We start from the raw sequence: 14,714 nt of genomic DNA, 5'->3' as shown, positions 1-14,714 counted from the left end.
GATTCTCCAGGAAAACATACTGGAGTGGGTAGCTATTCCCTTCTCCAGGGGATCTTCCTCCTGGAGGAGGGCATGGAAACCCACTGTAGTATTCTTGCCTGGAGAATCACCAAGGAGAGAGGAGCCTGGTGGGCTTCATTCCATGGGGCACCAAAGAATCAGACACAACTGAGTGACTAAGCACAACACAGTGCATATATAAATACATATATATGAATCAATTTGATATACACTTTAAATTAACACAACATTGTAATTCAACTATACTTCAATTTAAAAATGAGGTTTCTTCAGAATTCCCTAGCAGTCCAGTGGTTAGGACTCCACTCTCTCACTGCCGAGGGCCTGTGTTCAGTCCCAGTTGGGGAATTAAAATCCTCCAACATGTATAGTGAAGTCAAAGAACAATTTTTTTAAAGTGAGGTTTCCTTTATTCTATTTCACAATTTGAATGTATCTTTACTCACCTCTGTTGACGTATATGTTTTTGAGTAATCAAACTTTATAGCAGTGAAATATAATGAAATTTGTTCTTTAACTGAGTGATTCTTTCCCTCATCTGCACAGACCTCTTAGAGTATCACTGATGGTAGAAAGTCAAAACATCTTAACTTCTCTGAGCTTCATTCTTCTAATATGCAAAACATTCTTATGGTAGTGTGTTCTACACTCAGTTGAGAAACTCTGTGAAAGTGCACATATTACCTGTCACATAAAAGGCATACAATTAACTGAATAGTGAAAACTTGGCTCTTTAATTAACAAGACATGAAGTTTGGGTCATTGTTCTTTGAAGAGCTGATTTGAATTCCTTATTTCTCAGGCTGTAAATCATTGGGTTGAACAATGGTGTGAGGATGGTATAAAACACAGATATTGGGGTGTCTTGACTTGAAGAGTAATTGGATTTGGGCCTTAAGTAGATGAAAGAAGCACAACCATAATGAACAGTTATCACAATGAGATGAGAGGCACATGTAGAGAAGGTTTTGTATCTTCCAACAGAGGATGGGATTTTTAGAATAGCAGAGATGATTTGGATGTAGGAGACCAGGATAAGTAACAGGGGAATAATCAAGACAAACACACCAAGCACAAATACAACCAACTGACTGAGGTAAGAGTAATGAGATGCCAGCTTGAGGACAGGAAAGATGTCACAGAAGAAGTGGTGTAGTTGGTTGGAGGAGTGAAAGGGCAGGTGAAATACCAAGGATGTGATGATCTGTGCGACAATAAAGCCACAGGCACAAGCAGCAGCCACTAGTCCCATGCACACTCCATGCCCCATAAGCAGTGTGTAGCGCAGAGGGTCACAGATGGCTACATAGCGATCATAACCCATGGCTGCCAGCAGAAACGAGTGAGAGCAACCTAGAAAGAGGAAGGAAAACATCTGGATGGCACAGCCCAGGAAGGAGATGGACTTCTTAAGGGCCAGCAGGTCAACCAGCATCTTGGGTACAATGACGAAGGTGTAGCAAGTCTCAGAGCAGGAGAGGACACCAAGGAAGAAGTACATGGGGGTGTGGAGGGCTCTGTCCAGCACAATGGTAGAAACCATTATGGCATTGGTGCCCAGCATGAACAAGTACACAAGCAGGAAGACAGCAAATAGCAGCCGCTGCAGCCCACCCAGAGATGAGAAGCTGAGGAAGACAAACTCTGTCACTAAGGTCTCATTGGCCCATTCCATGGTCACTGCTATACAGGAGAGCCAGAGCCAGAGCCACAGGCCAGGATCCAGGGATGGAGAAAGGCATGGGGAACTCAGCACAAAGTCTGCAGGTGGCAGGCATCTCCAGATGTTTGATGGAACTCATTCATTCCCTCCAAAATAGTCTGCCAAAATAAGAATTAGGGCTAAATATGGAACAGAATAATTGACAATCTATGAGCAGACTTTTCCCAAGGCTATAAACATGTTATCTCTTAAAGGAAGGAATAGGAATTACCTGATATTTTTTCTGTGTGTCTTAATTACAAATTATTGCAGGTTTTTTGCTCACTACAAGCCCAAAGAAGCCAACTCTCCAAAAGTGAAAAATATGGATGGTTAACTTCAGCTATCTGAACTTGATCAGAGTATGGAATAAAGAATGAGTAGTGTTCAGACAGCATGAGCCAAGGATGGAACAGATAACATTAGTTTAAGAAAATATTCTTTTTCAGGAAAAGGAGAGTCACGAAGTTGGTTTAAAAAATAGACAGACATTAACTGTGGCATTTTGCAACACTCCACTTTTCCTATTACGCGCATGATTGTTCTAATTCACTTCAGTCATGTCCAACTCTTTGAGACCCTATGGACTGTAGACCCCAGGCTTCTCTGTCCATGGATTCTTCAGGCAAGAATACTTGAGTGGGTTGCCATGCCCTTCTCCAGGGAATCCTCTCAACCCAGGGATCGAACCCATATCTCTTATATCTCCTGCACTGGCAGGCGGGTTCCTTTACCACCAGTGCCACCTGGAAAGCCCATTATAGGTGCCTCAAAGAAACACAGAAAAATAGAATGTTGCAAAAATGGCCAAGAACTTGTTACAGAGTGTGAGAGAGAATGGGAAAATTGAGCAGTTTCCCAAATTTCAACCCCTGACATAAATCATAGGTTATATCTTTTATATATTGGTATGTCAATAAGATTCCTTTTAAATGATTTGCTACTAAACACAGTTTAAAAACTGCTAGAAAGGGTTATTTGTAAAGTCACTTTTAGGTCTTATATCAGAAAGTTTTTCCCAGGTGTGTTTCCCACTGACCAAGCCTAAGAAGTAAGAAGCTATTCTTTGGATGCAAAATCACCTAGCATGTATTGTTGTGTCTAGTGCTTATTTATATACTTTTCAGTGTATTTGTGTCATTTTATATCACTTTTTATTGAAGAATTATTTGCATCTGCTACCATTTTTTTTTTTTTTTTGCATTTTCCTAGTCAATAGCAAAGACCCCAAGTTAAATAATTGGAAATTTCTGAAGTTCATTGTATGTATTGCTAGAATTTGAAGGTAATAAGTTTTGTTCATTCTTAATTACTAGAAACTGGTCCTAAGCTTAGTAGGTATAATTATTCATTTGAAGTTAGTATTAGAATACTCACGTACACTTGTTTTAAAGCTCTTTAATACAAATAATAGAAATTTTTTCATCCTGTAACCAAAAAAATATTTCTGTTATATATAAGTATAAAGAATGTGTATACTATGTTTATCCCCATTATATACATATATATGTGTATACTAATTATATGCTTTCTGTATCAAGAAACACAAAGTAATGAGACAGTTTCCCTATAGAATGCTTCTACCTTTACAAATGAATTTCCATCTATTCCAAGACACTGAGGGAATCTCAATGGTGATCATTGTTTATCCTTGTCATATCACTTTCCCAAGATCTTTCTGGATCTCCTTTCAACTAATCTATGTCTAGTCCCCGTTATGAATCATAAGTAGACCCCAGAAGTTAGAATGACTTGATTCTGAAATAATGCCTGTTATCGACCCACTATCCGTGCCCCCCCCCCCACCAAAAAAAAGAATCTGGACTACTTGTCCTTCAGATTCATGAAGACAACTGATTTCAGTTAAGTGGGTTTTTATATACTGTTAGTATAATCCCATAATCTAAATGAGTTATGTGATTGATATATTTGCCTTTTCATGGTATATGGAGACTCACTGGCACAGTGTATCTGAGAAGAAGGCCCCTCTCCTCAAGAAGACATCAAAGACCACCACAGTGTGTTATATCAGTACTAGGGATAGAAAGATATACAAGCATAAGAATAAAAAGATCATCAGGCCAAATACCTGCTGGCTATAAGATTAAGGTAAAAGATCTCTTAATTTGGAATGAGATCTATATTTCCAGTCTAGCTTTGTGTGACTTTGGGCAAAGTTCTTGGATATTCAGTCTCTTTATTTTAAAATTAAAGAGAACAGGGCAATAACTGTAATAAACAGTTAGAGTGCATAGAATATACTTAAGCAGAGGCTCCTTGCATGATATTACACAGAAGGAGATTTTACTTAGGCTAGCAGTTGAGTACTGACCCTTACCAGACTTTTCAACTCACAGATTCCAAGATCCTCCAGGTAGATGACTCTGCAAGTCCCCTTATAATATTCTAGAGCCTATGGATGGAATTCAGGTTATGATCCTTGGAGATGACACTTCCCCACCTTTATTTCTCTAAGCCCTTAGATACTCCACAGGGATTTTATGTTTTTAGATTTAAATAGTGATTCTATATTTGAGGATAGTGTGTACCTCGAAAGAGAGAAAATCTATATATTTTTTAGATGCAATACTTTTAAGATATTCAAATATTTATCTTTAGGGAAAGTATCAGTCAATTAACTGAGAGAAATTATAGACAGTCTCTGATAGCAAAGAAGTGAATTTTTATATTCTTAAGTACACATGAACATCCTGAATTTGCCTTACTAAAATGAAATTTAAGTTTCAATTTTCAATTATAGCTAAAATCATACATCCATGAATAGACAGAAGAAAGAGAACTTGAGATTTGATAAGTGTTATTTCATTTGATCCATAAGTCAGTCATACTAAAAAACAAAAGAAAGGAAAAGAGAGAGGAAGAAATGAAAGAAAGAGGAAGAGAGAGAAAAGAGAGAGAGGGAGAGAAAGGAAGGAAAGAAACAAAGAAGGAAGTGGGAAAGAAAGAAGGAAAATCTAGTGAGAACAAAAATGATCCAGAGTAATCATCAAGAAAAATTTAGAAAACTATACGGACCATGCTCAATCACTCTAAGTACCTCAGTTAAAAGCAGACCCTGGTTCTCCTTCTTAACCCTGCCACTTGCCTGAATTGCAGTGGAGGAGGTCATAAGCACTACCCCTCCCCAAGATCTAGACCCCACAAAGCCCCAGACTAACTATATCAGTATTCCCCCTCTTGAGTAAGTACCTACAATGCTCTCCTCATTTCAACTCAGACAGAAGCAGCTATTCAGTATCTGGAATCCCTTAGGAAAGGAGATTCTTAAGCCAGAGACCAGAACCCAAGAAAATAACAGCAAAAGAGAGTGAATCTGCCTTCAGACAGAAACTCTCCTCTATGTCAAGAGAAGTAATCTCCTCTATCTAGCAGGAACCTGTTTGTCCAGCCAAAGTCACAATCTTGAGAAGTTCTGGTTCATACAATTCTTAGAACCACACGGGATATGATTATTAGAAGCATGCACTATGATCACTGGACTCCTGAGGCCTGAACTACTACTGCCCTGAAGACTTTTCCTTAAGGTTAATTAGAAGTCAAACTTATGCTAAAAAAAAAAAAAAATGTTGCCAGTTTCTCAAAGATACCCTTAGTGAGGAAACTGGGGAGCAGTAGCCATGAACATAATTAGCCCACATCAGAATTGGATGTTCAGTCTGTCTGTGATGGATTCTGAAAAAAAAAAAAAAAAAGAGAGAGAGAGAGAGAAAATCACTGCAATCTGATCTATAATGCTGAAGACCAAGTGGACATTTTTCATAGAATTTTAAATCAGAATATTAGCATATTTATCCAGCAATTCTAAAATTTATTGTTTATAAGCATCAAAGGAGGGCTTAATTACAAATTCATCTTTTCATATTCTTGTTCATAAAAATTCTAGTCAGGAGTATTGGGATGATCCACAAAAATCTAAATTTTTAACAAGCAGTTTTGTATTTAATTGAGCATTATCATTAATGCTTGCTATCTTACAAATAAAGCTTAAAGTTTAAAATAAATGATATGCATGGATAAAAAATAATTATATTAACTTTCTGTAAGTTTAACTTAATAACATCATAAAATAAATTTTCCCAATTTAAATCTATAGTTTAATGAGTTTTGACAAATGCATATATCCAAGCAACAACCACCACAAGGTTACAGAACATTTCTTCAACCCAAAAGAGTTTCCTTCTATTTTTTGTGGTCAGTTTCACTGAGTCCTGGCACAAGAGAAATAGTAACCTTGCTTTCTGTTGATAGAGTTTGCTCTTTTCTACAATTTAATATAAATGGAAACAAGAAGATTACTCAATTTTGTCTCATTTTGTTCACCTACCACGTTTTGGAGACATGCTGTTTAATAAGAGTATTCCATTTTTTGTTAATTAACATGGTTGTTGGTTAAAGTATCCCATTTATTAATCATCGCAATTTATTCACCTGTTGACCTGTTGAAAGACATTTAGATTATTTCCAGTTTGAGGCTAATAGGAGGAAAACACCTATGAATATTAGTTTCTGTGTCCTCATGTAGACATATATGTTCATTTATGTTTGGTGAGTACCCATGACTAGAAAGGCTTTTCAGTTGTTTATAAACAACTATAAATAAAGTTGTTTATTTTCAGAGAGGTATCATAATTAATTCCCATCAGCAATATATGCCTATATCAGTGTTTTCACATTCCAGCCAACTCTTAGTGTAGTCAGTCTTTTAAATTTCTTAAATGTGATATTTTACTTCACTTTTATCATGCGTTTTTCTTGAATATTAATTATGTTGATCATTTTTCATGTGCTTTTGGCTATTTGTACATCTTGCTTTGTGAAGTATGTATTCAAATGTTTTACTATGTGTTAATTTTTTTTTGTTTTTCTTTTTTGTCTTTGTATTCAGACATTGAGATCTCAATACAAGTCCTTTATTAGATATATATTTTGTAAATATTTACTCCTTACTATATGGTTTATTTTTCTATTTTATTAATCATGCCTTTTTTTTTTAATCGGACACAGCTTTACACTTCTATGTCAGTTTCTGCTGTACAGCAAAGTGAATCAGCTATTCATATATGTGCGTTAGTCGCTCAGTTATGTCCAACTCTTTGTGACCCCATGGACTGTAACCTGCCATACTCCTCTGTTCATGTAATTCTCCAGGCAAAAATACTGGAGTGGGTATCCATTCCCTTCTCCAGAGGATTGTCCCAGCCCAGGGATCAAAGCCAGGTCTCCTGTATTGCCGGTGGATTCTTTACCATCTGAGCCACCAGGGAAGCCCTCGTATATTCCTTGTTTTGGGGGTTTCCTTCCCATTTAGGTCACCACAGGGCATGGATTAGAGTTCCATGTGCTATACAGTAGGTTCTCATTAGTTATCTATTTTATATGTGGTATCAAGAGAATTATACGTCAATCCCATTCTCCCAATTCATCCCATCACCTATCCCCCCTTGGTATCCGTATGCTTGTTCTCTACTTCTGCATCTCTATTTCTGCTTTGCAAATAAAATCATGCCTTTTTTTGACAGTTTTAATAAAATATAGTTTTCATACCATAAAATATACACTTTTGAAGTGTACAGTTCAGTGGTTTTTAATGTATTCACAGAGTTGTCCAATCATCAACTTTATGTAATTGCAGATTTGCAGATGTTTTTAATATTGATATAGTCTAAATTATCATTATTTTTCCTAGTATTTTGCTTTATCTTGTCTAATATATGTCTACTTCAAGCCACAGACTATCTCCTATGCTTTATTTTGAAATGTATGTTTTGACATTTTTATGCATATTCAATATTTCCTTATATAGTATGTTGAAATAACTTTTCAGTCCTCATTTAAATTCCTTCACAACTTCATTGAAAATGTATTGACCTCATATTTATAGTACTATTTCCATTGTGTACATTCTGTTACATTACTTATGTGTCTATACTTTTTCATTTTTAATATAAAAGCATAAATTGAAGATTAACAATCACTCATATTCCTTACTACCCCAGAGGTAACCATTATTACCATTTTGATGATTTTCTTCCAGTGTCTACATATCTCTTTAATTGAAGTAAAATTGAACCATTACATTAGTTCCAGATGTACAGCATAGTCAGTTGGTATTTCTATACAATACAAAAAAGTCACTATATTATGTCTAGTTACTGTCATCATACAAAAATATTACAGTATAAATAACTACATTCCCTATGCTGTATATTTCATCCCATGACTCATTTCTTTTGTTACTGGAAATTTGCACTTCTTGATCTCTGTCACTTATGCCAATTCTCTTTTGTGACAGTACCAGTTGGTCAACATTGTGATACAGTATGCATTGAAATCTGAGACATCTATTTCTAAATTGTGCTTATATATAGTAAATATTTTATGTATTCTAAATTATTTTGGTTATTCCATGTGGTTTGAATTGCCATATAAATTTTAGAATCAACTTGTCAATTTCTAGAGAAAAGCATGCTGGGGTTTATATTGTACTTGTGTTTAACAATAAATCTAATTGATGTTAACTGCCCTGTTAACAATTTTGAGTTTCTCAATTTACGGTCATATTATAATTTTACATTTATTTCTGTCTCCTTTGGTTTTCTTCAGTAATTTTTTTTTTTTTTTTTTTAGTATTTACCACTACATATTTCATGATTTTGATGACATTTTTTTTGATATATTGCTATTGTAATAAATATAAGTTTCCACTTTTTTGCTGGTATTGTGAAGAAATACAGTTCTGTTTCATGTATCAGCTTATGACCTTGTATTCTTTGCATATATTACAACCTCACTAAATTCACTTACCAGGTTTTTTTTTTTAACTAAAAATTTTACTAGCTTTTTACTTTGATTGCTTTGGATTTTCTATTTAAATAACCACATTTTTTTGGTGAATAGTTTTACTAATTTTCTAACATGATTGCCTTTTATTTGTTTTTCTTACTGTATTGCATTGGCTAGTACTCTCAGTAAAACACTGAACTGAAGGTACAAAAGTAGACATCCTTGATTTATTCTGAGTTGAGAAATCACTTAAATTATGTGTTTAATGGCCCAGGAAGTGTTCTGCCTATGCAAATAGGCTTTGAAAGAAAAATAATGTTTTGTTGTATGTGATGTTTTATAAATATGAATTATATGATGTTTGGTGTTATTGTTTAGGCCATATAACTTTTATTAACTTCTTTTCTACTTTTTTAAATCAATTACAGAAAAAATGCATTTGAAATCTTTATCTGCAATTTTGGAATTGTCTGCTTTTTTTTGTCATCATTTTTTCCTTCCTGGAATTCGAATCTTTCTTATAAGTATGTATATTCATTTTAACCATTAGAATTTTTCTCACTTTTTCATCACTAAAAAGTGGTCAGCCTTTACTTCTGTAGTATTCTTAATGCTGAAATACAGTTTGTCTGATGGCTTTCTAATTATTAGAATTTTTATGCTTCTTCTCTGAACTACTGCAGTTATATGAACATTTATATTTCAAATGGTTTTCTTGAAGAAAACATATAACTGAAACCTTACTTTTTTTAATCAAAGTCTGTTCATCTCTATTTTTTAATTGATGTGTTTAGATAATTGATAATTGACACATTTTATTTCATTTTTGAGTTTAAGTGTATCATGCTGCTTTCTGATATCTAGTTGTTCTATTAGATCTTTGTTCCATGTGTTCTTTTTTTCTTGACTTTCATTTGGTTAACAGAAAGTTTTTAGCATTCTGTTTCATCTTTTAAATTTTTTCCTTAGCAATATCTTTGTTTAATTTTTGTTTTTTTTCCCCTAAAATATGTAGTTTATCATAGCAAGTCTTCAAAACATAATGTAAAGTCAGTGTACTTTACATATATAAGATTCCTTTTAAAATGCTCTACATTCATTTCTCCTTTTGAGTTGTATGCTATTTATCATATATTGTATTTCTAAACATTATAACTCTCATATTATATTGCCACTTTGTATTTCATTTTATTCTTTACATATTTGGCTGGCATTAAAAACTTTATATCAAAAAATAGCTTTTATATTTACTGAAATGTTTGCCATTTCCAGAACTTTGCATTACTTCAAGTAGAACCCAGGTTTTTGGTTGCCAACCATTTTATTTCAATTTTAAGAAAGCCCTTTAGAATCCTCATTGATAAATTCTGATGACTAAAAATTATCTTATCTTTTGCTTTCTTTTTTTTTAATATATTCTTTTTTATTGCAGTATAGCTGATCTACAAAGTTGTGTTAGTTTCAGGTGTACAGCAAATACACACATTTATTCTTTTTCAGATTCTTTTCCCATATAGTTTATTACAGAATATTTAGTAGGGCTCCCTGTGCCATACAGTAGGTCCTTATTGATTATCTGTTTTATATTCAGCAGTGTATGTATGTTAATGCCAAGCTCCTCCACTGCCCCACCTACCCCCTGCATTTCCCTTTGGTAACCATAAGTTTGTTTTTGAAATCTGTGAGTCTGTTTCTTAAAGAAGTTCATTTATATCATTTTTTTCAGTTAGATTCCACACATGAGTGATATCATATGATAAGTGTCTTTCTCTCTCTGATTTACTTTACTTAGTATGATAATCTCTATGCGCATCCATGTTGCTCCAAATGTCATTATTTCATTATTTTTTATGGCAAAGATGTATTCCATTGTAGGGCTTTCCAGGTGGCTCAGTAATAAAGAATCCACCTACCAAGTAGGAGATGTAAGTTCAATCCCTGGGTCGGGAAGATCTCCTGAAGAAGAAACTGGCAACCCACACCAGTATTTTTGCCTATAAAATCCCATGGACAGAGGAACCTGGTTGGCTATAGTCCATGGGATGGCAAAGAGTCAGATACAAATTTGCAGCTAAACAACAACAGTATTCCATTGTGTATATGCATACCACATCTTTGATATGCACTCATCTGTTGATGGATATTTAGGTTGCTTCCATGTTTTGGCTATTGTAAATAGTTCATATTGCTATGAACTTTGGGGTGCATACATCTTTTTGAATTACTTTTTGTCTTTTCTAAATATATGCTCAGGAGTGGGATTGCTAGGACATATCCTGCCTCTTGAGACATCTGTATGCAGGTCAGGAAGCAACAGTTAGAACTGGACATGGAACAACTGACCGGTTCCAAATAGGAAAAGGAGTTCGTCAAGGCTGTATATTATCACCCTGCTTATTTAACTTCTATGCAGAGTACATCATGAGAAACGCTGGGCTGGAAGAAACACAAGCTGGAATCAAGATTGCTGGGAGAAATCTCAATAACCTCAGATATGCAGATGACACCACCCTTATGGCAGAAAGTGAAGAGGAACTAAAAGCCCTCTTGATGAAAGTGAAAGTGGAAAGTGAAAAAGTTGGCTTAAAGCTCAACATTCAGAAAACGAAGATCATGGCATCTGGTCCCATCACGTCATGGGAAATAGATGGGGAAACAGTGGAAACAGTGTCAGACTTTATTTTTTGGGGCTCCAAAATCACTGCAGATGGCGACTGCAGCCATGAAATTAAAAGACGCTTACTCCTTGGAAGGAAAGTTATGACCAACCTAGATAGCATATTCAAAAGCAGAGACATTACTTTGCCAACAAAGGTCCGTCTAGTCAAGGCTGTGGTTTTTCCTGTGGTCATGTATGGATGTGAGAGTTGGACTGTGAAGAAAGCTGAGTGCCGAAGAATTGATGCTTTTGAACTGTGGTGTTGGAGAAGACTCTTGAGAGTCCCTTGGACTGCAAGGAGATCCAACCAGTCCATTCTGAAGGAGATCAGCCCTGGGATTTCTTTGGAGGGAATGATGCTGAAGTGAAACTCTAGTACTTTGGCCACCTCATGTGAAGAGTTGACTCCTTGGAAAAGACCCTGATGCTGGGAAATATTGAAGGCAGGAGGAGAAGGGGACGACAGAGGATGAGATGGCTGGATGGCATCACTGACTCGATGGACGTGAGTCTGAGTGAACTCCGGGAGTTGGTGATGGACAGGGAGGCCTGGTGTGCTGTGATTCATAGGGTCACAAAGAGTCGGACATGACTGAGCGACTGAACTGAACTGAACTGATGGTAACTCTTTATTTAGTTTTCGTTTTTTCTTTTCTTTAAGGAATCTCCATACTGTTCTCCATAATGTCTGCACCTATTTACATTACCATCAATGTAGGAGAGTTCCCTTTTCTCCACACTCTCTCTTACATTTTTTATTTGTAGACTTTTTGATGATGGTCACTCTGACTGCTACGAGTTGATATTGTAGTTTAATTTGCATGTCTCTAATAAATAGAAATGTTGAGCATTTTTTTCATGTGCCTATTGGCCATTTGCAGGTCTCCTTTGGAGAAATGTCTGTTTAGGTTCTGTTTATTTTTTGATTGGGTTGCTTTTTATTTGTTTGTTTGTGTTGTATTTGATATTGAGCTATGTGAACTGTTTGTATTTTTTAAAAATTAAGCCCTTGTTAGTTGCATCATTTGTAAATATTTTCTCACAATTTGTAGTTTGTCTTTTCACTTGCTTATGGTTCTTTGCTCTGTGGAGCTTTTAAGCTTAATTAGGTCCCATTTGTTTATTTTTCTTTTTATTATTTTCATTACTATAAGGAAGTCAATCAAAAAAATTTTTGCTACAGTTTATATCAAAGAGTGTTCTGTTTATGTTTTCCTCTAGGAGCTTTACAGTATTTAGTTTGTAGCTAAATCTTTAATCCGTTTTGAGTTTATTTTGTATATGGTATTAGATAATGTTCTAATTTTATTTCTTTAAATGTAATTATCCAGTTTTCCCAGCAACACCTATTGAAGAGACTGTCTTCTTTCCATTGTATATTCTTGCCTCCTTTATCAAAGATTAATTGACCTTAGATGTGTATGCTTATTCCTGGACTCTCCATTCTGTTACAATGATCCATGTTTATCTTTGTGATATTGACCAGTATTATTTGGTCATTGTTCTTTTTACTGTCCTGTTGTTGTTGTTGTTCAGTCGCTAAGTCATGTCTGACTCTTTGTGATCTTATGAACTGTAGCACAACAGGTTTCTCTGTCCATCACTATCTCCCTGAGTTTGCACAAACTCATGTGCATTGAGTCAGTGATGCCATCCAATCATCTCACCCTCTGTCACCCACTTCTCTTGTCCTAAACTTTTCCCCAGCATCATGGTCTTTTCCAATAAGTCAGCTCTTTGAATCAGGTGGCCAAAGTACTGGACCTTCAGCTTTAGCATCAGTTCTTCCAATGAATATTCAGGGTGGATTTCCTTTAGGATTGACTGGTTTGATCTCCTTGCTATCCAAGAGACTTTCAAAAGTCTTCCCTAGCATCACAGTTTGAAAGAGTCAATTCTTTGCCATTCAGCCTTCTTAATGGTCCAACCCTCACATCCATACATGACTATGGGAAAAATGAAAGCTTTGACTGTATAGACCTTTGTCAGAAAAGTGATGTCTCTGCTTTTTAAAATTCTGTCTTAAAATAGAGATCCCAAAGATCTACACACCTATGGGTACCTTATTTTTGACATAGGAAGCAAGAATATACAATGGGACAAAGATAGCCTCTTCAATAATTGGTGCTGACAAAACTAGACGGCTACACGTAAAAGAATGAAATTAGAACATTTTCTAAAACCATACACAAAGATAAATTCAAAATGAATTAAATACATAAGTGTCTTTAAGACCAGAAACTATAAAACTCTTAAAGGAAAACATAGGCAGAATACTCAGTGACATAAATCAAAGCAAGATCCTCTATGTCCCATCTCCTAGAGCAGTGGAAATAAAAACAAAAATAAACAAGTGGGACCTAATTAAACTTAAACACTTTTGAATAGCAAAGGAAACTATAAACAAGGTGAAAAGACAACCCTAAGAATGGGAGAAAATAATAGCAAATTAAACAACTAACAAAGGATTAATTTCCAAAATACACAAGCAGCTCATACAACTCAATACCAGAAAAGCAAACAGCCCAATCAAAAAGTGGGGAAAAGACATAAACAGACATTTCTCCAAAGAAGACATACAGATGGCTAACAAACACATGAAAAAATGCTGAACATCACTCATGATCAGAGAAATACAAATCAAAACTACAATGAGATATCACCTCACACAATCAAAAAGTCTACAAACAATAAATACTGGAAAGGATGTGGAGAAAAGGGAACCCTCTCCCACTATTGATAGGTATATAAATTGATACAGCCACTATGGCAGATGATAAGGAGATTCCTTAAATAAAGCTAGGAATAAAGCCACCATATGGTACATCATGAGAAATGCTGGGCTGGAAGAAGCACAAGTTGGAATCAAGATTGCCAGGAGAAATATCAATAACCTCGGATGTGCAGATGACACCACCGTTATGGCAGACAGTGAAGAACTAAAGAGCCTCTTGATGAAAGTGAAAGAGGAGAGTGAAAAAGTTGGCTTAAAGCTCAACATTCAGAAAATGAAGATCATAGCATCTGGCCCCATCACTTCATGGGAAATAGATGGGGAAACAGTGGAAACAGTGTCAGACTTAATTTTTTTTTTTTTTTGAGTGGGGGTTCCAATATCACTGCAGATGGTGATTGCAGCCATGATATTAAAAGACGCTTACTCCTTGGAAGGAATGTTATGACCAACATAGATAGCATAGTCAAAAGCAGAGACATTACTTTGCCAACAAAGATCCGTCTAGTCAAGTCTATGGTTTTTCCAGTGGTCGTGTATGGATGTGAGAGTTGGACTATAAAGAAAGCTGAGCACTGAAGAATTGATGCTTTTGAACTGTGGTGTTGGAGAAGACTCTTGAGAGTCCCTTGGACTTCAAGGAGATCCAACCAATCCATCCTAAAGAAGATCAGTCCTGAGTGTTCATTGGAAGGACTGATGCTAAAGCTGAAACTCCAATACTTTGGCTAATTGATGCAAAGAGCTGACTCATTTGAAAAGACCCTGATGCTGGGAAAGATTGAGGGCAGAAG

The 14,714-nt window shown here is 35.5% G+C and overlaps 1 protein-coding gene across 1 annotated transcript; it reads right to left on the bottom strand.

The window, feature by feature from the left end:
• Positions 1-754: 754 nt before the first annotated feature.
• LOC147376776 (olfactory receptor 10K1-like) lies at positions 755-1,696 on the bottom strand. The gene has a single exon (XM_086394103.1). The coding sequence runs from the start codon at positions 1,694-1,696 to the stop codon at positions 755-757; it is 942 nt and encodes a 313-aa protein (XP_086250229.1).
• Between the last annotated feature and the right edge of the window lie 13,018 nt (positions 1,697-14,714).

Source organism: Bos grunniens, chromosome 3, assembly GCF_055505025.1.
Source record: "Bos grunniens cultivar Pamir isolate PY7600 chromosome 3, Bosgru_T2T1.0, whole genome shotgun sequence".
NCBI classification, from domain to species: Eukaryota; Metazoa; Chordata; class Mammalia; order Artiodactyla; family Bovidae; genus Bos; species Bos grunniens.
The sequence above is the reverse complement of the archived record's forward strand: the minus strand, read 5'-3'. Positions and strand labels throughout refer to the sequence as shown.